The sequence below is a fragment of the Carassius carassius genome, chromosome 3 (genome assembly GCF_963082965.1).
Source record: "Carassius carassius chromosome 3, fCarCar2.1, whole genome shotgun sequence".
Classification (NCBI taxonomy): Eukaryota; Metazoa; Chordata; class Actinopteri; order Cypriniformes; family Cyprinidae; genus Carassius; species Carassius carassius.
Window position 1 is genome coordinate 9,066,073 of NC_081757.1, and position 27,260 is coordinate 9,093,332.

General features: G+C 37.5%; 2 protein-coding genes across 2 annotated transcripts in view; one reads left to right on the forward strand and one right to left on the reverse strand.

Moving 5' to 3' along the window:
• Window positions 1-27,260, reverse strand: part of LOC132118057 (chondroitin sulfate synthase 1-like) — a 75,334-nt gene that overhangs the window by 32,334 nt on the left and 15,740 nt on the right. The gene's annotated exons all lie outside the window — the stretch shown is intronic.
• Window positions 25,374-26,779, forward strand: LOC132113960 (zinc finger BED domain-containing protein 4-like). Its single transcript, XM_059522056.1, has 2 exons — window positions 25,374-25,949; window positions 26,073-26,779. Exons 1-2 carry the CDS (start codon window positions 25,524-25,526, stop codon window positions 26,511-26,513), a joined length of 867 nt encoding a protein of 288 aa, XP_059378039.1. The 5' UTR covers window positions 25,374-25,523; the 3' UTR covers window positions 26,514-26,779.

Here is a 27,260-nt window from a genome sequence, read left to right on the forward strand (position 1 = left end):
CAATCAACTTCAATCCTAAAAAAGCTTCAAACGTGTCACATCCGATTATAATTTCGATGCTAACCATTTTAAAAGTTCGATTTCCAAGTATTACATCTTAAAGTGATAGTTCACTAACTACCTTTCTTCTCTGTTGCACAAAAGATACTTTTTTCCTCAGTCCATACAAAGAAAGTTTTTCCAGTTTTAAGGTTTGGAACAACATGAGGGCGAGTAAATGACAACCTTATTTTATTATTTCTGGGCAAACTATCCCTTAAGGAAACCCTGAATTGCCCATGCCATCATTGCCTCGGTGTATTAGGGAAATTATACTATGGGACGTCCTAAATTCTTAGACGGTTTCGAATGTCGAGTGCCGCTTCATTACATCCAGTGGGATCTGGTGAGACGGCACTTTCCAGCGAGGCAGATGAGAAAAGGCTGGAAAAAGTGAGCGAGGTGCTGCTGAGGACAGATGAGGCTTTCCCTCCTGGAGCTGCGCTGTTATTCCTGGAGGTTTGTCCAGCGCTCGACAGGTGCCATGACACACCGCTTCCAGACCCTTTCATTATTTAAATACATAGCCACTTTGATGATGTTAATATTTCAGTGCATCTGAAGTGGCTAGACACAGATTTATTAACCTCGCTGAACCCTGAGCGTGAGCAGTTTGCAGTCTGGCTTTAGGGCATTCAAGGATGTTTCCTGCGGTAACCAGTAGCATGTGATACAACGAAAAGGCTCAGCAGACAAAGACGGCTTTTCACTCTGGTGTCGCGTTTTTTTGTGGAGAGCGATGGTGAGGAAGTGTGATGAATCGTCCCGCTGTCATTGAAGAGAACCAGAGACAGACAACATGAACATCACTAGTCCTTCAATAAGCAGCATTCAGTCACGTACTTTCATGCGTCCTTCAGTTTGGTTAGCAATAAAGCACACAAATCGAGTCTGAAGCAGTCAGTGACTCAGGCTTCTGAGCATCAGACACTGAATCTGTCTGCACTCACACAAATGAGAACAACACAGCGTTTACTGAATCAGTGTCTCTTTTACGAGTAAGCTAGTTGGCAGTGCCTACTGAAATATGATGGATAATACTGCAAAATATGGTGAATATTTATTGACAAATAAATAACATACTCTGCAATGTTTTATTTGGTGGTGCCTTATTGTATATATTGCAAAAAATATATATAAATTTTTTTTTACTCTGTGCATGGTGTCTATTGCAAGACAAGGGTGAATATCGCTAAAATAAGTAAAATACACTCCAATGTTTTTGTTTGTAGAGTCTATTCCAATATAATGGAAAATATTGGTAAAGAAATAAATAAAATAAATAAATACCTTTGCAGTGTTTACGTTTATAGTGTTTACAGCAACATGATGGTGAATATTGCTAAAATAAATAAATAGAATAAAATACTCTGTTGTTTAGTTTGCAGTTTTTACAGCAATATGATGGAAGGAAAGAAGGAAAAAAGGAAGGAAGGAAGGAAGGAAGGAAAGAAGGAAAGAAAAGAAAGATAAAGGAAGGAATGGAAAAAGAAAGAAAGAAAAAGAAATGAGTACAACTCAGACAAAAAATGAAAGCTGTATATATAAATTAAGGATATAAAAAAAAAGAAAAAAATTGTTTTGGTCTTGTTTCTGTGCATTTTTATGCAATAACCCATTGTTTGCTTACGAATCATGAATGGAAACCCAGTGATTCGTATTATTGTACATGTTGCAGCTTTTGTTTAAATCACCCTCATCTATAAAGATGCATCAAGCAGTTCGTAAAAAACAATACCCAAAGCACTACTAGAGCTGAACAGTGCCCTTTAAAATGACTAATGTGTGACATATGTTTTCAAAATTAAAAAACTGCATATCAAGTGTTTGTTTTAGATCAGTAATTAACATAACGTGCAGTGTGTTCATGCAGATAAATGACAGCTCCATCATCAGACCCATTAGCACCAATCGCAATTAAGGAGGTCTGCGGTGAGAGAGAGTGACACCATGCTGAGCAGTCATGCCGTCAGTATCTCCCTGCCAAACACACACACACATCAGACAAGGTTATCCCGCGTCAGTTCTGATAAGACTGAAGCTAATCTAAAACAGGAACTTATGGATAAACAGGGACTCTGAGAAGCTGCTTCACAGCAGGGACAGCCACGATCCGTGCAAATAACAAAAACAGCGTAACTAAGTTGAGGAAGCAATAACGCAGAGTCATTCCGGTGACAATGCAAGTCAATAAAATCACCCACAAACAATGAAACTGATTATTTTCCTTATCACTCCTTCAAAGAAAAAAGGCAACATCTGTTTAAGGTGTTTAACTTAATTGTGAGACAACTCTACAACTGCTTTACATTAATTTTTTTATTAAATACAATGTCTTGTTTAATACGGTTATTGTCTAATGTTGTTATGTTAGGTATATATTCAGTTTGCAAATACTAGTATATCTATAGACACTGCAGGGCAGTGTAAACAGAGCTGATTAGTGATGACAAGGATTTAGAGGCGTTATGTTTGTTTTCTGGACCCGGGCGTTTGATCGACCACTGATTCTGTATTCCTCAGGACTGCAGCTTTTCTTCATCAGTCTTTTTGATGGAAGCTGTGTGCGCAGACCTGTTGAGGAAAGTCAGGCTGGCATTGTCCTTCGACAAGTGAGAGGCATGAGGTTACAGACAGAACTGTGGGGTCAAAAGTTAAGAAAACAAAGCGAACCCTGGGAAGGTACACAAAGAGCAGCAGGGCCTTTCATTTCAGCCATCAGCAGACCTACCACATCCTAACATCAGAAACACCGATACAGCTGAGGCTGTGACCGGTCTTCCACAAAGCCACAAATTTAGTTTCGATGCAACGTCAATGATATTACTCAAGAAAACAAGATTCTTTTTTCTCAGTTATAATGAGGACAGGACAAAAATATGCATCGTGACATACTGTGAACAATTTTTCTTTTAATACAAGTTAATTTTTTCAAATAAACAACATATAATAAAGTAAATGTTCTAAAGAAATTTTATGCAAAATGTCTAACAATACAAAATAGAAAAAAGTATTGAAAAAAATATATATACACTGTATACACACACACACACTTATATTAATATAATTTATATTATATATATAAATATAATTCATATATAAAATTTTCTGAAATACATGCATGTGTGAGCATATAGTACACTCGTATACTAAACAAAAAGATGTGATTTTTGCGATTACTTACAATTACTTCGTTTGACAGCACTAATATATATAAAATCTATCTGAAATATTATATCTTCTATTATAAACATTTTCACAGAATGTTAACAAAATTAAATATTTTTAAATGTAACTAAATATTTTAAATGATTGCAAAATTAAATTGTTTCTACTATTTTATTATATTATACTTCATAAAGAATTAATAAATAGACATGATAAAATGTTGAGTAAAGGTAAAGCATTTGTGAGTCAGAAGAGAAACCATGACTAAAACAAATGAAAAAAAAACTTGAACGCATAGAAATGAACGCATAGTCTGAATGTGATAAATCTGTATTAGAGTCTCTGCATTGACCTGAAACCTAATGAATGGACAAGGCCGTGTTCCCTTTTATACGCTTTAGTGCATGTTTGAAAACAGAGTCTCGATCGTTCACACTCGTGCGGATGAACCCACACGTCGATAAAAGCGTAGAGACCTTCGGAGCATTGTGCACTGCTCAGCTCTCAGCCTAATGAGATTGTTTAGGCTGGTTCATGCATTTTGGATTGGACAATCTGTATGGCAGAGACACCTGGACAACAGGCACTCATGCTGTAAGACTCTTACAGCGTAATCTCATTTAATAGGATAGAGGCTTTAGCTGCTCCGCTGTGATCGCCACCCATGAACGTCCTATTCGAGCAACATTCAAACTCAACTAGTCCTGCTGAATTAACAGTCCCAACAAACATTGGCTTGGACAGTGGTCATGCATAAACATGGATGAGAATGGGTGGAGATGCACGACAATGACAGCTGACAGCGCCCAAGGGGTCACAGGGTCGTTCATTCTACAACAGCAAGGTCATGAGCCGAATGACCGGTGCATAAGGATTTGAGTTTAGCCCATCACAGAGGTCACTCACTGGTGACACGCTGACGTTCTCAGAGCAGACAAGCTGACATTACAAGCCAAAGAGATTAAGATTAAGAAGTGCAATCAAGCTGCAGTATGAGCATGTCAGGGTTGAGCAGAAATCAGAACTGAAGAATCATGGTCTGGAATTTGAGGTGAGAGTTAAACTGAAATTTGATTTATAATGAACATTTGAATTATATTCTGGGAAGGCACTGCCATATCTATATCCAGTATTCTATGTGGTATTCTGTATCCTATATTCCTTCTCTATACCCTATATATAATCTATAGCCAGCATTCAGTATGCTATATTCTATTATCAGAAATCCACATCCAATATCTCATTTGCTATATTCTATACCCAATATTCTACATATTCTATTTAATGTATCTAATATCTGTCCATGTTTTTTTCTATAATATATGTGACCCTGGACCACAAAACAAGTCTTAAATTGCCAGGGTATATTTTTAACAATAGCCAAAAAAAACATTTTATGAGTCAAAATTATAATTTTTTATTTTATGCCAAAAATCATTAGGATATAAAGTAAAGCTCATGTTCCAATCCTAATAAAAATTGACATTTAAGACTGGTTTTGTGGTCCAGGGTAACATATATCCTATTTCCAAATGTATAATCCCTGTATAAACCCTATTCCCTGTATTTAATATTCTTTATTTTATATTTTAGATCTAAAATGTAATGTCTAAATCACCCCGACAAACTTGCTTTTCTAGTTCAAGTATTGAATTTCAATTGTACTTCCTTATTCAAATTCCAGCTGCAATTCTGCATCCTGCTTGCGACCGCAATTCAAATGAAATAGTGTAGATAGAATTTGAATATTAATATAATATTCATTCTCAATGCAGCGCTGAATGACGCACAAACCCTGTGCAAGTAGAAGTGTCTACATTGTGTCTACAGTGGGAAGAATGAAACCATAATAAAACAGGGGATGTTTCCCTGTTCCACATCAATAAAAAAAAAAAAAAAAAAAAGACCAGCACTCGGGTGAAGCATATTGTGCAGTAAGAAACCGGAGTGCCCATCTGTCCCTGTGTCAAAACAGGGAACGAGAAGCAGTCGCAGCACCTCCTCCTCTTCTGCTGAATTTCCTCAGAATGTTTCATTGGGAAAGAAGCATGAGGACGCAGCCGTATCCACATGAGACTCATTACAGACCAGACATCCATCAGAATGGAATTACATGCAATTCTCCATTAGTGTAATTAGAATGCACAGCAAACAAACCCGGTATTAACTCTGCGTTAAGATTTTGAAGTGGTCAGTGCATGCTAAAAATGTCCTGCAGCTCTTTTGAGGAAAAGAGAAAGTTGCTGTTTAGTGCAAATCATCAACCTCACCCTTATGTTGTTTTGACATATCGTATATATCGATATATTGTTTATATTTAATTCTGATTCCGCCACTTTCCACCACTAATTCTGATTCGGCCCTCCCCTCACGTGTTGTCTCATAAACATGGCGGCGTCCGCAACCAGCCCGGAGGCTATGAACTAGTCAAAAAAAAAAAAATGGACAACTGGCTCCATTATATGGAGATACTTCGGTTTTAAAGCGTCGGGTGAACAGCAGGCAGATGTCTACTGTAGGGCCCTATTATTTCCGAGATGCAGAAAACGCAGACGGAATCGCGGAATCCAGTCATAACAACGGAATTTACAGTTTAACGTGGCGTCACGAAATTTGTAAAATTTTAAATGAATTATCAAAAGTAGGTCATTGCACTCACATCAAATCGCGATATGGACTTATTATCTACAAATATTAAGCTGGAAAAGTCTATTTAAATATGAATCCCGCATGTTCTGCGTGTCTGTGTTAATGAATGGAGCAGAAGTGCTTCTTCGTTTTATTACACACCCGGAAGCATGCGTGACGCTCCGGTGATTTCAGCTTCTGTCCTCTCCCTAAATAAAGACGTGAACACATGAACAACATCTCCAGAACTGCACCGAAAGTCACTTCATGAGCATCTGACCGTTTGATTTGAGTAAAACTAGCTCATATCACATCATAGACTGTAGTATCACATACTCAGAACTGTAAAGGTAAACCCGTCAAAATAAAAGTATTTGCCAGAAATCTATTACTAGCCTATTGTTCAGCAGAATGTAGAAAGCCTACTACTACTACTACTATTTAAATGAAACGAACATAATTTAAGGAATAATCACACAACATTTCTTCCATGTATTATTTTTAATAGTAAATCCCCTTTGTTTACCAAAAAATAAAGTTTGCTTAATTTTCAATAATTAAAAGATAAATTAAATGAATGTTTTATGCCTTCATTTGATAACCAGAAAAATGTGAATAGACAGAATTTCAGAGGGGAAAAAACATTTCACATGAGGCTATTTTAAGAAAAAAATTTTACAAATTAAAATTATGTAAATCCCGTGGCAAAACATAGAAACAAATAGAGAGATAAACTGTAAATTAAGTAATTTTTTTGATTTTGAATGAGATTTTACCGAGGACTAATCTTAAAAAATTTTGTTCATCATGAAAAAGTATCAAAGTGACTTTTAATACTTCACAACTCAAACCACTTTTATGGTGGTCTAATGGGCTTTTTGGGATTGTCACTGTTAGTTTGTTACTTAGAAATGAGCTGCATGAAAATTATTGACATGGGGGTGAGTAGACAGGATTTAAATTTTTAGCTCAAATATTAATCTATAAAGAATGTAGAACATGGATTTTACTAGTCCTCTTATTCCCATTCTTCCAGATTCCATAGAAACAGATCACTGGGGCACAAATATTTCTCACATGCCAGCGAGTGAGTTTTCCAAGGGAGTCACCGCAGAGACACTACATCATTCCCACAGGCTGTCCTTCAACTGCTGGGACACCAAAAGACAAGCCGCGTCTATGCCCCAAGTCCATTTCCCACAGTACAGCAGCCTACACTCTAAAATATTAATTTATTAGCATTGATGGTTTCATGAAGAAAATGTGGAGTCTTGCATTTACTCACTTAGCTGACGCTTTTATCCAAAGCGACTTACAATTGCCACATATGTCAGAGGTCGCACACCTCTGGAGCAACTAGGGGTTAAGTGTCTTGCTCAGGGACACATTGGTGTCTCACAGTGGATTCGAACCCGGGTCTCTCACACCAAAGACATGCGTCTTATCCACTGCGCTAGCACCACCCCAGAACTGTCTTAATTCAGTTCCATGATTTTGAGAAGCCAATCTTACCCTTGAAGCGAATGAGATTAATGTTCCTGTTGGTTTATTAAAATTCATAAAATTAAGAAAAAAATGTTTAAAACATTTTCTATGGTCTTCATTGCCGCAAAATAGAAATTTTATTAACATTTTGAAATCGCTCTTGTAATGTTTTTGTCATTCATAATATTTTTTCTATTTAAGTTTTTTTTTTTTTCCCTCGTTTAATTTTTTTTTTCTTTATTTCAGTTCTTCAGTTTATTTTAGTATACCATTTTTTTTTCATCCAATATTCACATTTTTTTCCACTTTATTTCAATTAACAAAATAGTTAAACTATCAAATAAATAACTAAAAAGATGTAGTTGTTAACAACAGATGTATGTTAACAATAACAACCCTGGTTTTTACACCTAGGGATTGCATACAGTATATAGAGTTGTAAAGGGGTGGAAAATATCCAGTAAATTTCTGGGAACTTTCCAAAATCCCTGAAATATTCCCCAAAAATCCTGGAAAGTTTCCAAAATTTCTGCAATATTTCCGAAATTTACTGAAAATGTACCACCTTGATGCAAATTTCATCACGCACACTGTACGCGCAGTCAAATTTTTTAAATAATTGTGCGGCATGAATTTTTGGCATTAAATATTTGGTCAACAAAGTGGTGAATCTGGCACGTTAGTCCTAAAACAAACAAAAGAGACTAAACAACAATAGATGGTCACATTAATGAGAAATGCAACTCTTAACAAGTACAAAGACATTTTCACTCATATCACTCTTAATGAGAAACTGCACAGAACTATTTATTTTATGAATATTTCCAACTGCTTAGTGTTGTATGCACATGCCAAGTGTTTGCATCAAAACTGAAGTATACTTTGGGTTTCTAAATTAAAGTACAGCAAATAACCCATCTGTGCTACAGAATGATTCCTAAAATCACATAGCTTATTGAGGAGAGGTCCATTATTACTTTTCTAAGAGACTGGACTCAGCAGTCAATAAAATGGGTAAAAAAAAAAACCCTAGCTTATCAAGCAGTGAGTTCTGTTTTTATTGGCCTCTTCTTGCTTTCTGCCCTTTCAATGAGAAAAAGTCACTGTATTTAATGAACAATATCCCACCGGACCTCACTGAGAATCGAGTCACCCCTTAAATCCACATTTATGTCCCTCTCCTAGTCTATAAAACTTTATTTCCTCTCATTTTACTTCACTTCAAATCCCTATTAGCATCCCTTGACTGTGGGAATGTTCCTGGAGGAGCAAAAAGCAATAGACGAGACCTTGTTTTTTTATCCGTCAAAATGACAAAAGATATTTTTCTGAAATGAATCTTCAATTGAATTAATGTGAATAAAATGACTGAAGAAAAAAAAAAACCCTGATAAAAATACATCAAAGTTTCCTTGGTTTTATTCTAATGAGCATCCGGAGTCTCTTTCCTCAAAAATCGATCTCTTTCTTGTTTGTCCAACAGCAACACACACAAGTGGAGCAGTGGGAAGAGGGAAAGAAATGAGATTTAAAAGAACAAAGGCTCTCAGGGCCGCACTGGCGAAGCGCAGACTCACTTTCCCCGACATCCCGAATCTCCGCAGGCCCCCTGCCTAGTTTGTGATGGAGCGTCACGTTCGCACATCTAGCCCAGAGGCTGAAAGAAACCACGCAGGATGTCACCACTCTATAATTCAATCCCCTCCGAGCGTTCATTTCAATCCAAGGACTGACGTTCCACAGATGAAGGGTAACACAGATGGCACACACAAGCACACACACTAGAACTGAAGACACATTCCCTCAACAGTATGTTCATCTGCCGCCACCAGGCACCAGATGTAATGTCGGTATCTTCCCACAGATGCACAGACTGATGGAGCAGCGGCCCCTCCGTCACTGCCTGGCGCTCGAGCCGGCATCGGCAGATTTAAACACAACCATTTCTCCCTATTAGATCATGAAGCAGGTGGACGGGCCGCACAATGCTCCCAGAGGGAAGCGGTGGAGAATGAAGAGCATTTGCATTTCAGAGCTCTCGTTATTGATGATCTTAGTAAGTGAGTCACTGGCAGTCAGTCGCCATCACAGACGGCAAATGAAAAAACACCGGCATTCTGCAATAAATCATCCAATAACTCATCTAGAGAACAGTACATACACATGAATTCAGCAAACTGTACAAAATCACGATGATAGCGATGTAGACAACATTATAAAAAATATTTGATAAGTCTTTTATCTAAATAAATAAAAACAATTTGTGCAGTCAAAAATTAATCACAATCGCATCCAAAACAAAAGTTTTTGTTTACATAATATATATGCGTTTACTGTGTTTATATATTAAATATATTTATATTAAGGTTTGGCCGAAAGAAGATACCATCGTCGATTGCTGATAAACATTACGATGTTACGCCGGCATTGTGTGAAATTTGTGTCGGCACGTCATAAATAGAACATGTGGCATCACACCGTGCCGCATCCAGTGTAGACAGCATCACTGATTATACTGAGCTCTATTGATTTATCTGTATATAATGAATCTCTATTATAGATCGTTGGTTCTATAGTATTTTGTCATGTTGCACCACGCCACTCATATTCGGTGTAGACACATTGTTAGGAATCATTAGTTGCTTTACCTTATAAGGATTCACGCTTCAGGCACACCACCAATCTGCGGTAATTAAATCAGCGCAGTATTTGTGGTTAAGTTAAGGCCACTACTATAGACGCTCAAGCAGATGGTGCATCAAAGGGAACTGGGCCAAAACTCAAATGGCCCTATTTAACACAATCTACTCATCAGACCCGACACAGGCCTGCCGGGCTCAGAGTTCCTGATGCTGAAATCACAATCTTATAAAATAAGTTGCCAGATTTTCCAGGATCGCACAAAGCGAATAAATCACATGCAAGTAAAAACATTATATGGGGAAATAGGGCATTTCTTGAGCTGGAGGGCATTTCTTCCTCATCTTTCACTTTCCTATGTGAAATAAGCACAAAATTGCCCACTAGACATGGAAAAAAGGGCGTACGCAATGGCGGACAGGAGAAATGAGGCTATGGCTGGGATGTGTCAGGAATATGTCCACCGAGGTGCCAGGACAGAGCTTTTGCCAACCAGCTAAACGTTTCTGCACCTCCAAAACATATTTACCAAGGAAAAGAGACAACCAAGCAACTTTGAAATCCTCGAGAAGAATCTTTCAGCGATACAGGATGGTTTTTCCTGGGATGAGATGCTGATGAAATCATGCATGGCATCTCACAGCGGGGCACATCTGAGACATGTGGTTTTGCGAAAAATTAAACGGCGAACCCAAAGTAAACGCTCAACATATTTATCTCTATTCTAGAAAAATACAAGTAATACTTTAAGCTGTTTGCTCAGTCAGCCAGCCAGCACTGGTAGAGCTCTGCGGCACAATACGTTTTAATCCCTAACAAATGGACATTTTCACCTGGTCTGAATTAATTTAGACTGCAATGTGCAGTTTTTCGCAGGCCACCTCCAGCTGCGAAACTCTCTCTGGGCTTTTTGTTCCAACTGATTGTTGTGCATGAGGGAAGAAAAAAAAAAAGACATGAAAAAGTCAGCTCAGGAATGGCAGCGACCTCAATGGGAGGGCGAAGCAGCAAAGTGGGTGGCGATTAGCAGAGCTATAGTTCTGTAATGGTGCTACGAGCCAAGACGCACATTAGATTTAGTGGTAATCCGAGTTGGGCCCCTGTTTCCTGAGGCTTTGCTCCCTTGCAGATCTAGGCCGTGCTATCTGTTGGGAACCTATGATCTCCGAATCACGGAATCCAGGAAAAAAAATTTAAAATTTCTGTGAACATTAAACTGCAAAAAGACAATTTTAAAATGAAGTCTGCATGCCACTTTGTGAAGGAGTGGCGCAGTTTCATCCACTACATGTTCAAGAACATTGAAAGCTTGTGGTGTTTTTAGCATCTGCAATCTCACTTTAAGACAACATGAATGTAAAAACTTAATCTCTAGAGCTGCTCTGAGATTAACTTTGAGCATTTAACTACTTCAAAAACTATCATGAAATCCACTCTGAAACTCAAAGGTCTTTACTACAGCCAGCAAAAATGTAAGTTTGGTTTAACTTGAAGAAATTGTGACAAAAGTACATTACCTTTGTAAAACAGAATGTACATCTCAAATTTATATATTTTATATTGTTATTAATAATACTTTGAACTATATGTTCAATTGTACAAAAGTAGTGCATTTATAAGGGCTGTCAGTTTAATGCATAATTAATTAATAAAAAAAATAAAAATTTTAATATTTTAATGCAGTTAATGCACTGGCCCCCAGACCTATACATCATCTTATATTTCATGCTGTTTGACTGTTGACAAATATGATGCTCCATAAATGCAGTTGTGCCCTAAAATTCAAGATGTTAGTGCAAAAATGCCCCGTATGTGTTCTTCTCATATTTATATCATACAATATCACACGAGCAGGGAGAGCAGTAGGCTATCACATGAGTGCTGATCTTGTCCTGAATTTCAGTTCAGTAAATAAGTTGATATTGTGGGATTTTTGTAAACAATATTATGCATTTTTGCTCAATTTTGCAAAAAATATATTTCCTTTGAACGAATCGTGTGAATGAATGATTCAAAGTACCATTCATAGGGAGAGCAATTTACTTGGTTCCTGAATTAAATAGCCATTTGGACGAATTGAATAAATTACATTTACTGCCACCAGCTGGTAGTTTTAGTTTCTTATTTAGAATATAATTTATTTATTATTATTAATAATAATAAAAACATTAAAGGTGCAGTGTGTAAATTTTAGCAGCATTTAGCGGTGAGGTTGTGAATTGCAACCAACAGCTCAGTCCCCCGTTCACTCCTCCCTTTAGAGAAGCTACAGTGGCCGAAGCAGGTAAAGATGTCGTCAGTAAAGACAGCAGAGAGCAATGAGATTTCTTTAAAAAAGGTAAAATCAAGAAATTATATTTACTTAATTATTCAATAAATCAATATTGCAAATGTTAATGTACTTGTTCATCATTGTGTCAGTGTTTTATTCGCAAGAATAACAAAGTGACGGAATGCGCTCTGTAGAGCAGTTTGTCAATTCAGGGATATGCAAGGGGACCCGCGGTGTATGTAGATAGAAATTGCTCAATCTAAGGTAATAAAAACAAAACGGTCCATTAAGTAAGGTCTCTATACACCTCTGAAAATATAGTTATGTATATTATATTGCATTTATGTAAATAGATTGTTGTAAATATTACACATTGCACCTTTAAAAGGGAGAGTTCACCCAAGAAAAAAAATTCTGTCATCATTTACTCACTCTCATGTCACTTCAAACCTTTCTTTTGTGGATCATATCTTGAAGACCGTTGGTAACAAAGCTGTTTTGGTTTAAATATGACTGACAGTCCTAATATTTATTATTACTATACATTCACTTCAATGTACATAAAAAGTATAATAAATTTATCAAAACATTTTTAAAGAATCATACAATAATCAACCAATTTATGTCAGTTTTAATTTAAACTGTAATAAACCGCTATTGTGCAGCACTTTGCCAAAAAAAAAAAAAAAAAAAAAAAAAAAAAAAACAATTTTAACACTAAAATTAACTAAAATTCAAAATCAACTAAATTTTTTTATTTAGTTTGTTAAATTATGAATTCAACTGATTAGACATGGCTTTTTTTGCCCATTTCATTAAACCATTAAAACAGAATCCAGGTAAACTAATATATATATATTTATATTTATATATAAAATCAGAAAACACAGACTTTGTTAAAAAAAAAATTCAAAATAAATAAAATGGATTTGACTTAACAGGGCCTGAAATCAGCTACCACAGGGAACCGTGAGAGAACTAGCACCTTACAGATCAGGTTCAGAGGAGATCCAGTGAGAATCTAAACCATCAGTGAGCTTCCTTTCTGCCCTGTAAAACTAATCCAGGCTTTCCCTAAATCTCTTCACCAGCTTAAACAGTCTCGGGCAAGACGACACCCGTATGTCCTTTAAACACACACGGCCTGCGCAGAGCCATCAGAGTGAACCTGATAGCCACCAACACAGGAAGCTGAGAAGGTCTGATGTGAAAGTCGATACAAAGACCTACTTCACAGCTGGACAAATGGCAAAATCTAGATCAGCGGTCTCAAGACATGGCGCACTGAAAAAAATTTCCGTTTCATATTTGGAGAATTTCCTCTTGGAAAACCAGCAGGTGCAAAAGCAGCGGGAAAGCTTTGACAGACTGCTGGTTCACTGCGATATCAAACCGCTTAAATCTTATGATAAACTGAGAGTAACTGTTTCAAAGTAACTCTTCTGCAAGAACATCAAACTGTCATTTCCTTCAGATAAAGAGTCTGTAAAGCATGCATGATTGACACATTTCTTCACAGCTCATAATTATGCATGACATTTCCTCACTGCTTCAGAAAAAATAAATAGTAATTTTGCATATTTACTTGCTTGAATGTGCATTCTTTACCTCTGCTTGCTATGAAAATGTTGAAAAAATTGACAATGACTACTAGTGCAACGCTACTAAAGGAAAATTTATTATTATTATTATTATTGCTGTTGTTATTACATTTTAGTAATTTGTGTATTTAATTTGCTAACATGGAAAAGAGATTTCAATATCATACATTAATATATAAACTTGTATATAATGCAAAATAAAATGACACTTATAGAATGAAGTACATTAATTACATTTTTATTTTAAAAACATTTAAATGTATTTAGTTGTTGATTTCTCACACAAAGATATTCTGTATTACTTTAGAAGACAAAAAGAAGTCTTACAGACTATGCATATGATGTTTTTGCATGCCTTGTAAAGCTTAAAAGCTTAAACCCTGATCACTGCAACCGCAGAAAGTAACTTATACGTCAGGAATGAGTCGAATGACATGAGTGTGAGGAAATTGTTACATAATTTCATTTCTGGCTGAAATATTCCTTTAATGCTTCACTTTCAGCTGAATCCAACAGACTGGAAACAAATGGTGCATCCTAACAATTCCCATCCGCTCCGGCCGACACGAGTTGAATGAACAGCGCGAGGAAAGAACTGCTGGCATTTTGCTGGAGAAAACTGACTTCTAAAAGAGGAAGAGGGTGTGTTTGGGAGCTGTTTGGTCTCACGAAACACGGACAGAGCCGAGACATGTGCTGATATCAGCATCTCCTCCGTCGTGCCCGTTTCTTTTCCCTCTCCTGCTGCAAGATCCTTCGCTTTTGCTCCTTTCTCATCTCTTTGATTCTGCTCTTTGTTGCTTATTCTTCCCTATGATTTCCATAACTTTTGTGCTTCTCTTAAGTTTCCCTATACCGCCTCGGTCTCCCTTATCCTCATTTCGTCCACATTCCTCTGTTTGACAGGAATGACAGATTCTGTCTGGTCCTCAACAGATCAGACGTGATCTAAATATCCACTGCTCAATGAAGCAGCTGCATCACCATCAAACCGTCTCACTAACAGTCCGACTTATTCACAACCTTATCAAACCTGTGAACATAATATGAAAGTATGAAACTAATGAATCATGCTAGGACAAAAACAATTATACTGTAAGTTATTAAAGAAATATGCAATGTACAGATCTCGAAAATGTGCTAGAGGCTCTGAGCTAAACTCTGCAATATCCAGGCCAATTACCCATAAATAAATAAATAAATAAATAAATAAATAAATATTTAATTACCTGGGCTGACCAGGAATTATAAACGTTACAGTAATTCTGTGTACAATTTCACTGAAATTCATTTATGTTCATATTAGCTAATATTAAAGCATATAACACATTAATAATCACGATGTTGATGAACTTGTTGCATAAATTTCAGAAGAAAATATAGCCGAGATGAATATATTAACCCTGATCAAATTAGGCATAATATCTAATTAAAAACTAAATAAAAGATGTTCCGATACCCATTTTCTCTTCCCGATACCGATTCCGATACTTGGGCTCAGGGTATCGGCCGGTACCCGGGTGTGTATCTGTATATACATCTGTATATAAAGCTGTATATACTACTAGCCCTGTGTAAATTGCTAGAATTATTTTATGGTGTGCTTCAGACTTATCCCTTAATAAAACATGAACAAATACATGGTGAACTGTGCTATTTATTACAGTATTTTTATTATCTGACATGAATTTGACAGTAATATTTATTTTCTTAAGCGAAAAAGAACTTCAAATGCAGCCAGAAATCTAACACCGCAAACTAAAAAAGGTATTTTAGTTTTACAATATAACTGTATTAAAAACCACAACAAATAAGTCTAGGAATATAAAAAATGATATATTAATCCGATAATCTCTTTACAACAAAACAAGCAACCGTCTAGGCATAATTATTATTATTAATAGAGACGTATTATTATTACTATATAGAGACATAGCTAAATCTACTGTAGGCTACAACAGTAGCTTAATATATTGACAATTTACTCACGTTAAACCGAACATTTATTTTGATGGGTTGCCATGAAGATCTTTGAGTGTCTGTGTTTATGATATGACAGTTTTCTCAACTGAAACGGTAAATTCTCATGAAGTTGAATGAGAACACACGGTTTATGTGTTCGTGTCCTCATATAGCGACGCACGGCAGAGACTACAAAACAGCGAGCTCCCGCACATCTGCGCCCGTCAACCACAGAGATGTAGAAGTAATATTTAAATAGTATTTTGCAGTTTAATATTCACAGACACTAGTATATATATTCGGCTACAGTCTGGAGCCCTGTGCTTAGACTAACACGGAAGCGACTGAACGCAGCTGCGGGTACCGAATATACTCGGGAGTCGGTCACTTACTACTGGTACTACTGAGACGCTGGTATCATCACATTTTTACATTTTCAGCACCGACTTGGTAGTGAAGTGCCAGTACTTGTGGCATCCCTAGTTGCCGTTTTACTGTCTGGTTGGTCCAGTCTGAAATACTGCTAAACAGCGGACATACTGCTAATGCGTTTTCATTTCTTCTTCGCTGCTCTAAACAGGGGTTGCTTGTGGCAACACAGCACAACTTCCTGTGTTTGCAATGCATTCTGAGCAGCGAAGAAGAACCGTGGAGCGGTTAGGCAAAGCTACCGGTCATAACTAGGTCTTGTTTAAGAAAATGGTATCGGTATATGGGTTCATGTACTCGATGCCAGAATTTATTGTGGTATTGGTGATATTTCCGATACTAGTATCGCAATCGGAACAACTCTAAACTAAATGTATAAATATGCAATAGATACACAAAGCTCCAAATAAATCCCCACATTTGGGCCTAATAGTGTGACTTCAGTTGCGCTGTATTTGTATGTCAACAAGCTGCATCCCAGTGTGGCTGTATGACATTTGCTTTGTCACTGTAATGACCAAAAACATTTAGTTACGCAACATGAGTGAAATGATTATTGAAACACCCTGGTTTTGCCGACAGGACATGTTTGGAGTTAATTTACAGTGTTCATAAACAGGCCAAAAAGCTCTGAAACCAATCAAAATGCACCCAAAAGCTGTAGAGAAACTATAATAGAGTGTGACATGACTCTTCTTGCACAATTTAGGACAATACAAGCAGCATGGATCTGGAGATTGGCGTGCTTTTGTACCTCACTAGAGTCATCTCGAATGCAAGGACGTTCTTTCTGCTCACAATGGCCTTTAGCACAGTATTCGAGCTGCCAAAACATTGCGAAGGCCGCTGTGTGAGTCATTTGTATGAGGCCTAAAAAAAAAATTGTTTGGTTCCGGTTTCCGACCGACCCTGTCAATTTATGTGCGACCCAAATTTATTTTATGAGACTGGGGAAGAACGGTCTTTCACACATCGTTAATTAAATTACAGTTTCCTTTAAATGCTGTTTTACACTTAAGTAATCCGTTAAAAACCATTAAGTATTGCATCAAAACCCTTTAACTATCAATTCCTAAAGTGAGCTATAACTTAAGGTTTGGAAATCGTAACATTAAGAGAAACACGGGGGGAGTCAACAATATATCGCGGAACAGAGAGGGCACTGACAACATGCTGACAGACAGGACATTAACATTACCAGCTTACTTTTAATATGAAACAAAGTCTCATTTGGTTATTTCACCTTTCAAATGTGGTCATTTTTTAAAGAAATGTAAACAATAAATACCGTTTTGTGGCTCTTGAATGTGTCGAACAGATCGCTGTAAGTTAGATCATCAGTTAAAACTAACTGATCGTCTCTTGCTTCTAGTTAATTTATAGCATCAAAATCAAATAAACCACATAAATGAACATAACAAAGAATGTTGTTTGACTACAAAAAGATGTCTGTACACTCCGTTTTTCAAGTTCAAATCCTCCATGTTAATCTACTATGAGATCGCCTGTCAAACTCCCGCGAAGGCTTTTTGTGTGTGTGTGTGTGCGTTTTGCGTGTCTATGGCAACAACAGACTTTAAACGGGAATACAGAATCACTGTCGTAAAAGTACCGGTACACACATTTAAAATCAGCGCGCGTGTGTGTGTGTGTAAAACTGCCACTGGAGAAAAAAAAAATTAATTAAAAAAAATAAATCCCTACCGACCAATGACCTCAACTGACAACCAACCGGAACCAAACTTTTTTTTTTTTTAGGCCTGAGGTACACACTTACCACCAACTAGTCAACTATTAAAAACAAGAACCTGTGCGAGTCCTCAGACTAGCGTGGAGGAGATGTGATTATGCTTGAAGTTTATGATGAAATAGTCATTTCAAACCAAAAACAGAGGTAGCAGCATCCTTTTCTATTTCATAAAAATACTGTTGACACGTTGATCAACGGCTCTTTTATCTCATTTAATGATCCCCTTTGAAAAGAAAAACAGCAGCTTTGAGTGCAATCAAATATTAATGGACCTCCAGAGTCCCTATTGTGAGTTTTAAGTGGTCTGAAATTCTTCAAGTGAATGCGGAGACTCGTTTAATTACTCTGGTAGTATCTCACGGCATTGGTCAAAAGCTCTTCGGGCGGGAGAGAAGTTCAGCAAATCTGCATCACAGATTGTGCATTTAAAAAAAAAAAGGTAGAGTTTAGTCTGCCTCGGACTGGACAAACCAAGACAAAAAAAAAAAGTGAAAAAGCGATCATGCCAAAGGGGAAAAAAACAGCCCATACAGGAAAAGGTAGCCGCTGGATTGCCTTTGGAGAGAGCAGCAAAGCTCTTAATAAGCCTGCTGGTGAAAATGAGAGGTTCAAATGGCATGCTTACAGACTTCCTCTAAAGGAAAGTGTCAAACGGCAACAAACGGCTGTGAACATGGCCAACAAACCACCCATAGAAGCCAGGGCACACAAAGAGACTGCCAATGAAGCGTTATCTCTTGCTACTGATATCTGAAGACAGTGTAATTGCTCTCACTATGAGCAAATGAGAATCTGAACGAGGACTTTACAAACATTGACTTCTTAGATCTTAAAAAAAAAAAAACAGTTGGGACCTTGGTTTCAGAAATAAGCCTTCCTTGATTCATAAAATGTATAAGAATTGATAAATACAAAAAAAAAAAAACATTCTGATCCTTAAATATTCATTTTTCAATAAAGCAAAATGTATAATTTTTTAATGAATAAAAATAAATATTTTGACAAATAAATGTTAAATATATATTTTGATTTATTAAAATAGTATAATAAATTCTGTATTTTAACAAAATATTAAATATATTCTAAAAATTAAAAAATACTATCATTAAAAAATAAATATTTAATCATAACATTTAATATCCTAAGTAAATAACTAAATAAAAAGAAATGACCAGAACAGACTTTTAAAATAAATAAATATTCCAGTAGTTTTGCACGTCGCTGCACAACAATTAAAAAGAAAAAAAAAAAAGAAAAAACAGGAAGAAGACCAAATCAGCAAACATAGTATATCATTGACACAATCTTCACTGTGGCCACCTGTCAACGAAATTACCGTCGATTCCTCTTTTAAAGAGGGTTTTTAGGGAACGGTCAACTATTAACCGTTTAAAATGTACAAAATTTTATCACAACATATCTTACCAAACTCTCCTACAAACTCAAAATGGCTGTATTGCACAAGAACTTTCTAATGTCTGAAGCTACATGAACCATTTCTACTTAATCATGTACTATAGCTTGGAGAAAGAAGGCTTCATGCCAATGCCAAGTCGTGTTTAACCCTTTGACACGTACGATCACACCGGTGTGATCAGTCTTGGCTGGTCCCTGGAGCGTACGATCACACCGGTGTGATTAGAACGTTCAGTAAATCACGTGATCAACTGCTAAATTCAAAATTTCAAACTTTAGCTTTCACTGCTTTCCCGCTTTGACTGGCACTGAGCCAGAGACAGACGTGCTCAGCTACAATTATTATCACAACTGTTCAGTGTATTTTAATGTTTATTTTATGTTTCATTCACTTTAAATTACACTACACAATAACAGAAATACAGGTTGTTATTGCACACTCATATTTATAACAGTAAAAGAACATTTTAAACATGTAATATTAATATTTATTCAAGTCAAACACATACCTTGTAGATAACAGCTGTTTCACACCGCAAGTGTCAGCAACGCGTGAACAGCGGGTATTTTTTCAGACGTGCGTGCATGTTAATCAATGAGTGCATTCACTCCAGGAGCAGCGTGTGAGCGTCAAGCAGGAGCGTCGCGTGAGATGCAGTGAAGCGGGGGTTACAGTCATTTATTCCGGGAAACATGGATGATCTTGCATGTTGTAAATCCAGCAGGCTCTAAGTCCAACTCTCCATCAGCGTTGTAAACAAATAATGGCGGCGCCAATAGCCCGTCACGTGATAACTTACCGATCAACAAACATGATGTTTTTTTTCACCAAGTATTAATACCACATTAGGAGTTAACTTAAATATATTTAACGATGTTAATAACTACAAGTTTGTAAATATTTTGTATAAAAAATAAAAATATTTTAACTGTCATGGATTGCAGTCTTTTTTTCCCGCTGATAACTGAAGTAAAGCTGACGTCACCGTTACCTCACAATCGCCTTTGTTGTAATTTAAAGACACAACTTTAATCCAGCTCACCAACATAAGAGAAAATGACAGATAATACATTTAAAAGAAGAAAACTGACAAATGAGGAAATTGAGGACATTTTTTTTAATTCTGATGAGGAGATTTTTGACAGCGAGGCAGAGAGTGACAGTGATGAGGATCTTCCCCCAAATCTTGAAGCTCTGGACAACTTTGAAGATGAAGAGATGACACCAGTTCCTAATGAGGCAGAAGAGATAACGTTAAACTCGTTGTGGAAGGCAACCAACCTTTTTTATCCTCCTGGCCCAGGCAATTTTAACAACCAGCACTGTGGTGTGCAAAATCCACCAGAATCACCCAGTGAGGTAAATTGTTTTAAATTGTTTCTAACGGAAGATGTCATGGGAGAAATTGTGGAGGAAACAAACCGCTATGCCTCTGACTTGCAAGAGAAGGAAATGAAAGGGAAGCTGGTTAAATGGGTTCCAACAAATATCCCTGAAATGTACACATTTTTAGTGTCAGTTCTCTTAATGGGTGTGATCAAAAAACCATCACTTCGTGATTACTGGAGCACAGACCCCATGCTCTTGACCCCATTTTTTGGGTCTTTGTTCTCACAGGATCGCTTCCTTCTGCTCCTCCGCTGTCTTCACTTTGCAAACAATGCGACAGCAGTTTCCAATGACCCGCTGAAAAAAATTAGACACATATTCACTGCGCTCACCTCCTCTTTTCGTCGCATTTTTGTGCCATACAGGGATCTGTGTGTGGATGAGTCTCTGATGAAGTGGAAAGGCAGGCTGGCATTTCGTCAGTTCATTCCATCCAAACGGCACAGATTTGGGATCAAGTTTTTTGTTTTGTGTGATGTGCTAACTGGTTATGTGGAGGACATGATCATTTACACCGGATCCTCCACTGACATCCAACATTACCCAGGACTTGGGATTTCTGGGTCCGTTGTGATGACACTCTTAGCACCTTACGTAAGCAAATGTCATGTTCTATATGTTGACAACTGGTACAGTAGTCCCACACTTTTCCAGCACCTCTTGTCACTTGGCACTGGAGCTTGTGGGACTGTGCGCGGAAACAGAAAAGGGATGCCAAAGTTCACCTGCAAGATGAAAAAAGGTGAGGTGGAATTCGAAGAGAATGGGTCACAGTTGGCAGTAAAATGGCATGACAAGAGGGATGTTCATGTCCTTACCACAGTCCATCCAACTGGTATGGCAGCCACAGGCAAGCTGGATCACCTCACTGGGCAACCAATGATGAAGCCAGTCTGTGTGCTGGAGTACAACAAAAAGATGGGTGCAGTGGACAAAGCTGATATGATGACTGGTTTTCATGAATGCACCAGAAAGTCTACCAAGTGGTACAAGAAAGTATTTTTTCATGTACTCGACACAGTTTTACTCAACAGCCACATCGTCTACCGGCAAATTACTGGTGAGAAATGGATACAAATAAATATAAACAAGATAAAAAGTGCTAACATTTTTAATTAATGTAATTTAAAGTGTTAACAAATTCACAATAATAAACAGACCACACGGTCACATACTATTATTTTCTCCTCACTTCCTATTGATGTGCTCTACTATGAGTAGGAAAGGAAATCACCTCCTTACAATTCAGGACCAACCTGATGAGAGGGCTGCTGGAGGAGTACAGCACATTGCGAGGTCCAACCAAAGGCGGGCGTCCTGCCTTGGACACTCCTCTGCGCCTTACAGCCAGGCATTTCCCATCTGAAGTCCCTCAGACCACTTCCCAGGGCAGCAAGACCAGGCGGCACTGCAAGGTCTGCCTCTCCAGCACACGCAAGGGCAAGCAGAGGCGCCTCACCAAGCACATGTGTGTGCCATGCAACACTCCCTTGTGTGCTGTCCCGTGTTTTGAGGAGTACCACACACTGAAGCATTATTAAGCCTGTAAAAAGTCCGAGTATATTAATTCATGATGATACATTGTTAATTATTATTTATTGTAATCATATTATTGTGTATAATAGTTTGCTTTAAACAAAACCATTTATTAAAAGTCAGTATATTTATAGTTTTTTGTTTAATATTTATTGTACATATATTTGTTTTTATATTTGTTTACAAAGCTGATATGATGACTGGTTTTCATGAAGCATTATTAAGCCTGTAAAAAGTCAGAGTAGCCTATATTAATGAATTTATGATGATACTTTATAATTTATTGTAATTAATATTATTAAATATAAAAGGTACCAGTATGTATAATATAGTTTGTTTTAAACAAAAACATTTACCAAAAGTCAGAGTATATTTACAGATTTTGTGTTTGTTTATGATACTATTTTAATTGTTAGTCATTGTAAATATATTTGTTTTCTGTTTTGTAATAGTAATAATAAACGTTTTTGTATAATAGTTTGTATTAAACATTTACCTTACATTTTAATAAAACATACATGAAGCCCAAAACATACATTCTTTTTGGGCTATATGCACAGCTGCACTACTTCCTGAACTTCAGCCAGCTCCTTTGTTTCCGGTCTGTCATTATTGGACAAACTGATTAATCCAGGTTTGTCGGATTATTGTTGCTGTGATTCCTTAGGTCAGGCACACCTGGATTAATCAGTTTGTCCAATAATGGCAGACAGAAAACAAAGGAGCTAGCTGAAGTTCAGGAAGTAGTGCAGCTGTGCATATGCTATACATATCTCTCACTACATGGTATGAAATCTACATGGTATGACATCATCAAATTATATTTCCCTATACAAACATTTGAGCAAGCTGATAAGTGAGGTGTCACCTTTATTTATATAGCGCTTTAAACAACAACAAAAAAAAAATGTGTGTGAACATATATTAATATAATAATTGTATAGACTATATGGTCACACTTCACTTATTAGCTTACTCAAATGTTTTGTAGGCTAGGAAAATATCATTTAACAATGTCATGCCATGTAGCTTTACTCTGCTTTAACATGGCATCTTTTGATTTGCTTTGCAATTGAGAGATATAAAACTCGGTGAGCAATATACTAAAACAAACAAGAAAATTGATTTAACGTCAAATATGTGCTTTGTTATATTCACGTTATGTATAACGTATCAATTCAACTGAACCCTGACTTTACCCCCTGAATGCACGGATTATGGAACATTTTTGCAATAACTTATGCAAAATAGACAAACAAATCGTAATGACGTGAACGACCACATTTTTGAGCAGTCCGTTTTACAAGATAATTTTTATGACATAAAATCTTTATTCATATTTATTGCATGCTTGTAAATAATTCTAGATGCTTCAGAATAAAATTAACAACTAAATACTAATACTCACCGATTGTCACGCGGCATTTCTGGGGGAGATGCACCGATTGTCACGCGGCTGTTCTGGGGGAGATGCACCGATTGTCACGCGGCGTTTCTGGGGGAGATGCACCGATTGTCACGCGGCGTTTCTGGGGGAGATGCAACAATTGTCACGCGGCGTTTCTGGGGGAGATGCAAAGTACCATGTGCAAGCGAAGTTCACAGCAGTGGAGGGAGGGGGGGGGCAGCAAACAGAACCATTTCAACCATAGTCGGTACACGCTAACAAATTATTTGAGAGGTTTTGAATAAAAAAATTAAATAAAGCGAAATATCCAAGCTAACGTTACTCACCTGCAGACGGTTATCCATTGTGTGCGCGCCATTTTGACTGAAATGTCACATGACAAGGTTCATGCGTCTCCATGGAAATTAGAACGCGACTGATTGCAAAATAACGGTCGCAGAAAAAAACTCACGCCAGACTGCTGGTCTGACTATTTTAGAACTTACGTGCGAAAAGGTTAAATCTAGAGAGTAGGGCTGTACTAGAATAATCGAATATTCGAATATTCGTTCGGTGGGGTGGCATTCGATTTTCAGTTTTGAGATTCGAATATTCTTTTTTTTTTTTTTCAACACGTGACTTCCGTCGCGGACTCATTCTCACTCATGCTTGAACCGCCCGTTGGCGAACGTAGTGATTTATTTCATCTCATACTGAATAGGTACAAAATGCCCAAGACCTCAGCTGTTTGGGAGCACTTTAAATTAAGTGAGGATGACAAGACAAAGGCAGTGTGTCAAATATGCGATTTGAAACTGGCCTACCACAACAGCACCACAAGTTTGAAAAATCACCTGAGTTCTGTAAGTAGCACGCGGCAAAAAAAAAACAAACAAAAAAAAAAACTGCTTTTATGCGCTTAATTTGCTATGATAAATAGGCTAATTGCAAATACGACACTATTTAAAAACATACAGCAGCACAGGCTAATAATAATTTGTTTATAGGTACATCCACAGGTATCGCAGCCATCAACATGCTCAACAAAACCCAAAACTTCACAGCAGATCCTGCAATTCCGAAAACCGTTAACAGAGAAAAGAAAGAGAGAGATAACAGATGCCATAGTGGAGTTTGTCGCTATGGATATGAGGCCCGTTAATGTAGTTGAAGGCGAAGGCTTCAGAAAATTAATGAAGATAATGGAGCCAGACTACACTGTCCCAAACCGTTCCAGTATTTCAAACACCCTGTCTCTTAAATACAGCGATCTGCGAGGCCAAATTTATGCTCTCGTTGAAAAAGCTACGGCCTTAAGTTTCACAACGGACATCTGGACTTCCGTGAGTATGGAGGCGTATATGGCTGTCACCTGTCACTTTATAACTCAGGAGTGGGAACTCTCTGCCTTCGTTTTGGAAACCAAAGCATTTGAGTCAAGCCATACAGGAGTCAACATTGCACAACAGCTTGGAGACGCGGCAGATGCATTCGCAATTCCAAATTACAAGCGAATAGCCGTTGTTCACGACAATGCCAGCAATATGAAGCTGTGCACCGAGACGCTGAATAAAGAACCGGAGAAATGGGGAACCGTTCAAGGGGTCTGCTGCTCAGGACACACGCTGCAACTATGCATAAATGAAGCTCTGAAACTGGACCGAATCCGTCGCACAGTTTCAGCTGCCAGGAATCTCGTAGGGCACTTCAAAAAAAGTGCCAAGGCTACAGCTGCTTTGAAAGAGAAACAAACGCAGCAGAACGTTGTACAACACAAACTCATTCAAGATGTTGCTACTCGTTGGAACTCTACGTATGAAATGCTTAACCGACTGGTGGAGCAGCGATGGCCAGTGACAGCTGTTTTGTCAGATCCCAGCATCACTAAGAAAGGAAATCGCACCCTTGACTTGACAGGAGACCAGTGGAAACTGGCACAAGAGACATCAGAATTACTTGGGCCCCTGCTCACACTCACAGAACTACTATCACAGGAGGCAAACTTGTCGTTGTCGGCAACAGTGCCAATGCTCTTTAACCTGAAGAAACGCCACCTGTCACCAGAAGAGGATGACAGCCCTGCCATCAGAGAAATGAAGAATACCCTTGTCAAGGAGATCGACAGCAGATGGGAACTGTTAAATTTGGAACCCACCAGCATCTATCTCCTTTCTTCAGCACTAGACGTGAGATTTAAGCACCTTAAATTCCTTGAGGATGAGAAGAAGGACCTGGTATACATTGAGGTTAGACTTATATTTTTATTACTACTATATAATAGTAAATAATTAAAATGTATTGTGATTATGCCACTAAGATTATTGTGTGCGCTACGCATAGATTAGACTAAGAAAATGCTATTTGTTTAGGTTGTCAGACTAGCTGAACATCTGCATCAGCAACAGATCGTTCGCAAGGGAGAAGAGCTGTCAGCAAGCCACGGAGAAGAGGAGACGGATGCGCCACCACCACCCGCCAAAAAAAAACAGCAGGAGATTTCAATGCTGATGCAGGCTGATGACGAAGAGGAAGAAGAACGCGGAGACAGCGCAAAGACAGAGATGGAGCAGTATTTGAGAGATGCTACTAAATTACAGTCGGGCCCACTGGCATGGTGGAAGCAAAACAGTGACCGCTACCCTAAACTGGCATTTGCAGCCAAACACCTTCTTTGCGTTCCGGCCACTTCAACTCCATCAGAGCGCATTTTCTCAAAAGCTGGCTACATCGTCAACAAGACCCGAAGTTCCCTTTTACCAGAAAATGTGGACAAACTCATCTTCCTCGCACACAACATGAAACGAGTATAGGTAGTTTCACAATAGTTTCCAACCACTGGGTTGCGATTTATATAAGTGTTTGAAAGAGCCTAAATATTTTTGTCATTGAAATGTGAGCTGTCTAGCTAGGCTAACATTACCTTGTTCTATTTAACCTATTACAGTTTATTCTATATAAGGGAGTGAATAAAATTTATTACAATTACTTTAAATTTAAATAGCCAACCCGTTACGGTGTCAGTAATTATTACATTTACGAATAATAAATGAATGTAGTTCAACGAACTGCAGGCTAATAATAATAAATTAAAAAAAACACCGCAACATGCTTTCAATAAAAGCATCGCGCATTTTAAAGATTTAAATTAACAAAAAGTCAGAATAAGACAAAATAAATCCCTTATATAGAATAAAACTAATTGTAATAGATATTACATTTTGTGTCATTTTAAAAACAATTCATTTATTCTTATTCAACTGTTTATAAGCATGCTACCGTGTTCTTTATTTATTACAGTTCGTTGAAATCACTGTGTGTTACTAATTTAATTTCTGTTTTGGGATTCATTTGTTTTAAAGAAATGTTCGTTATTAATACCTTATTAAAGTTCTTGCTCTCAACAGACTTTGTGTTTTGTATCACTTGTGCACTGTCCGTTTTCGGAGCATAAACCTGCCCGTGTAATGCGTACCGGAAACTGTTCTATTTAAAAGATTATTAAATGTTTATTAATATTTAAAGAATGTGTGCCACCTGATCATATTGCACCAAATGCA

Excerpts from the sequence above, each read along its gene's own strand:
- LOC132113960 (XM_059522056.1), top strand. The coding sequence starts at position 25,524 with ATGCTTAACCGACTGGTGGAGCAGCGATGGCCAGTGACAGCTGTTTTG. Across the intron at positions 25,950-26,072 it reads AGGACCTGGTATACATTGAG|GTTGTCAGACTAGCTGAACA; the intron begins GTTAGACTTATA and ends CTATTTGTTTAG.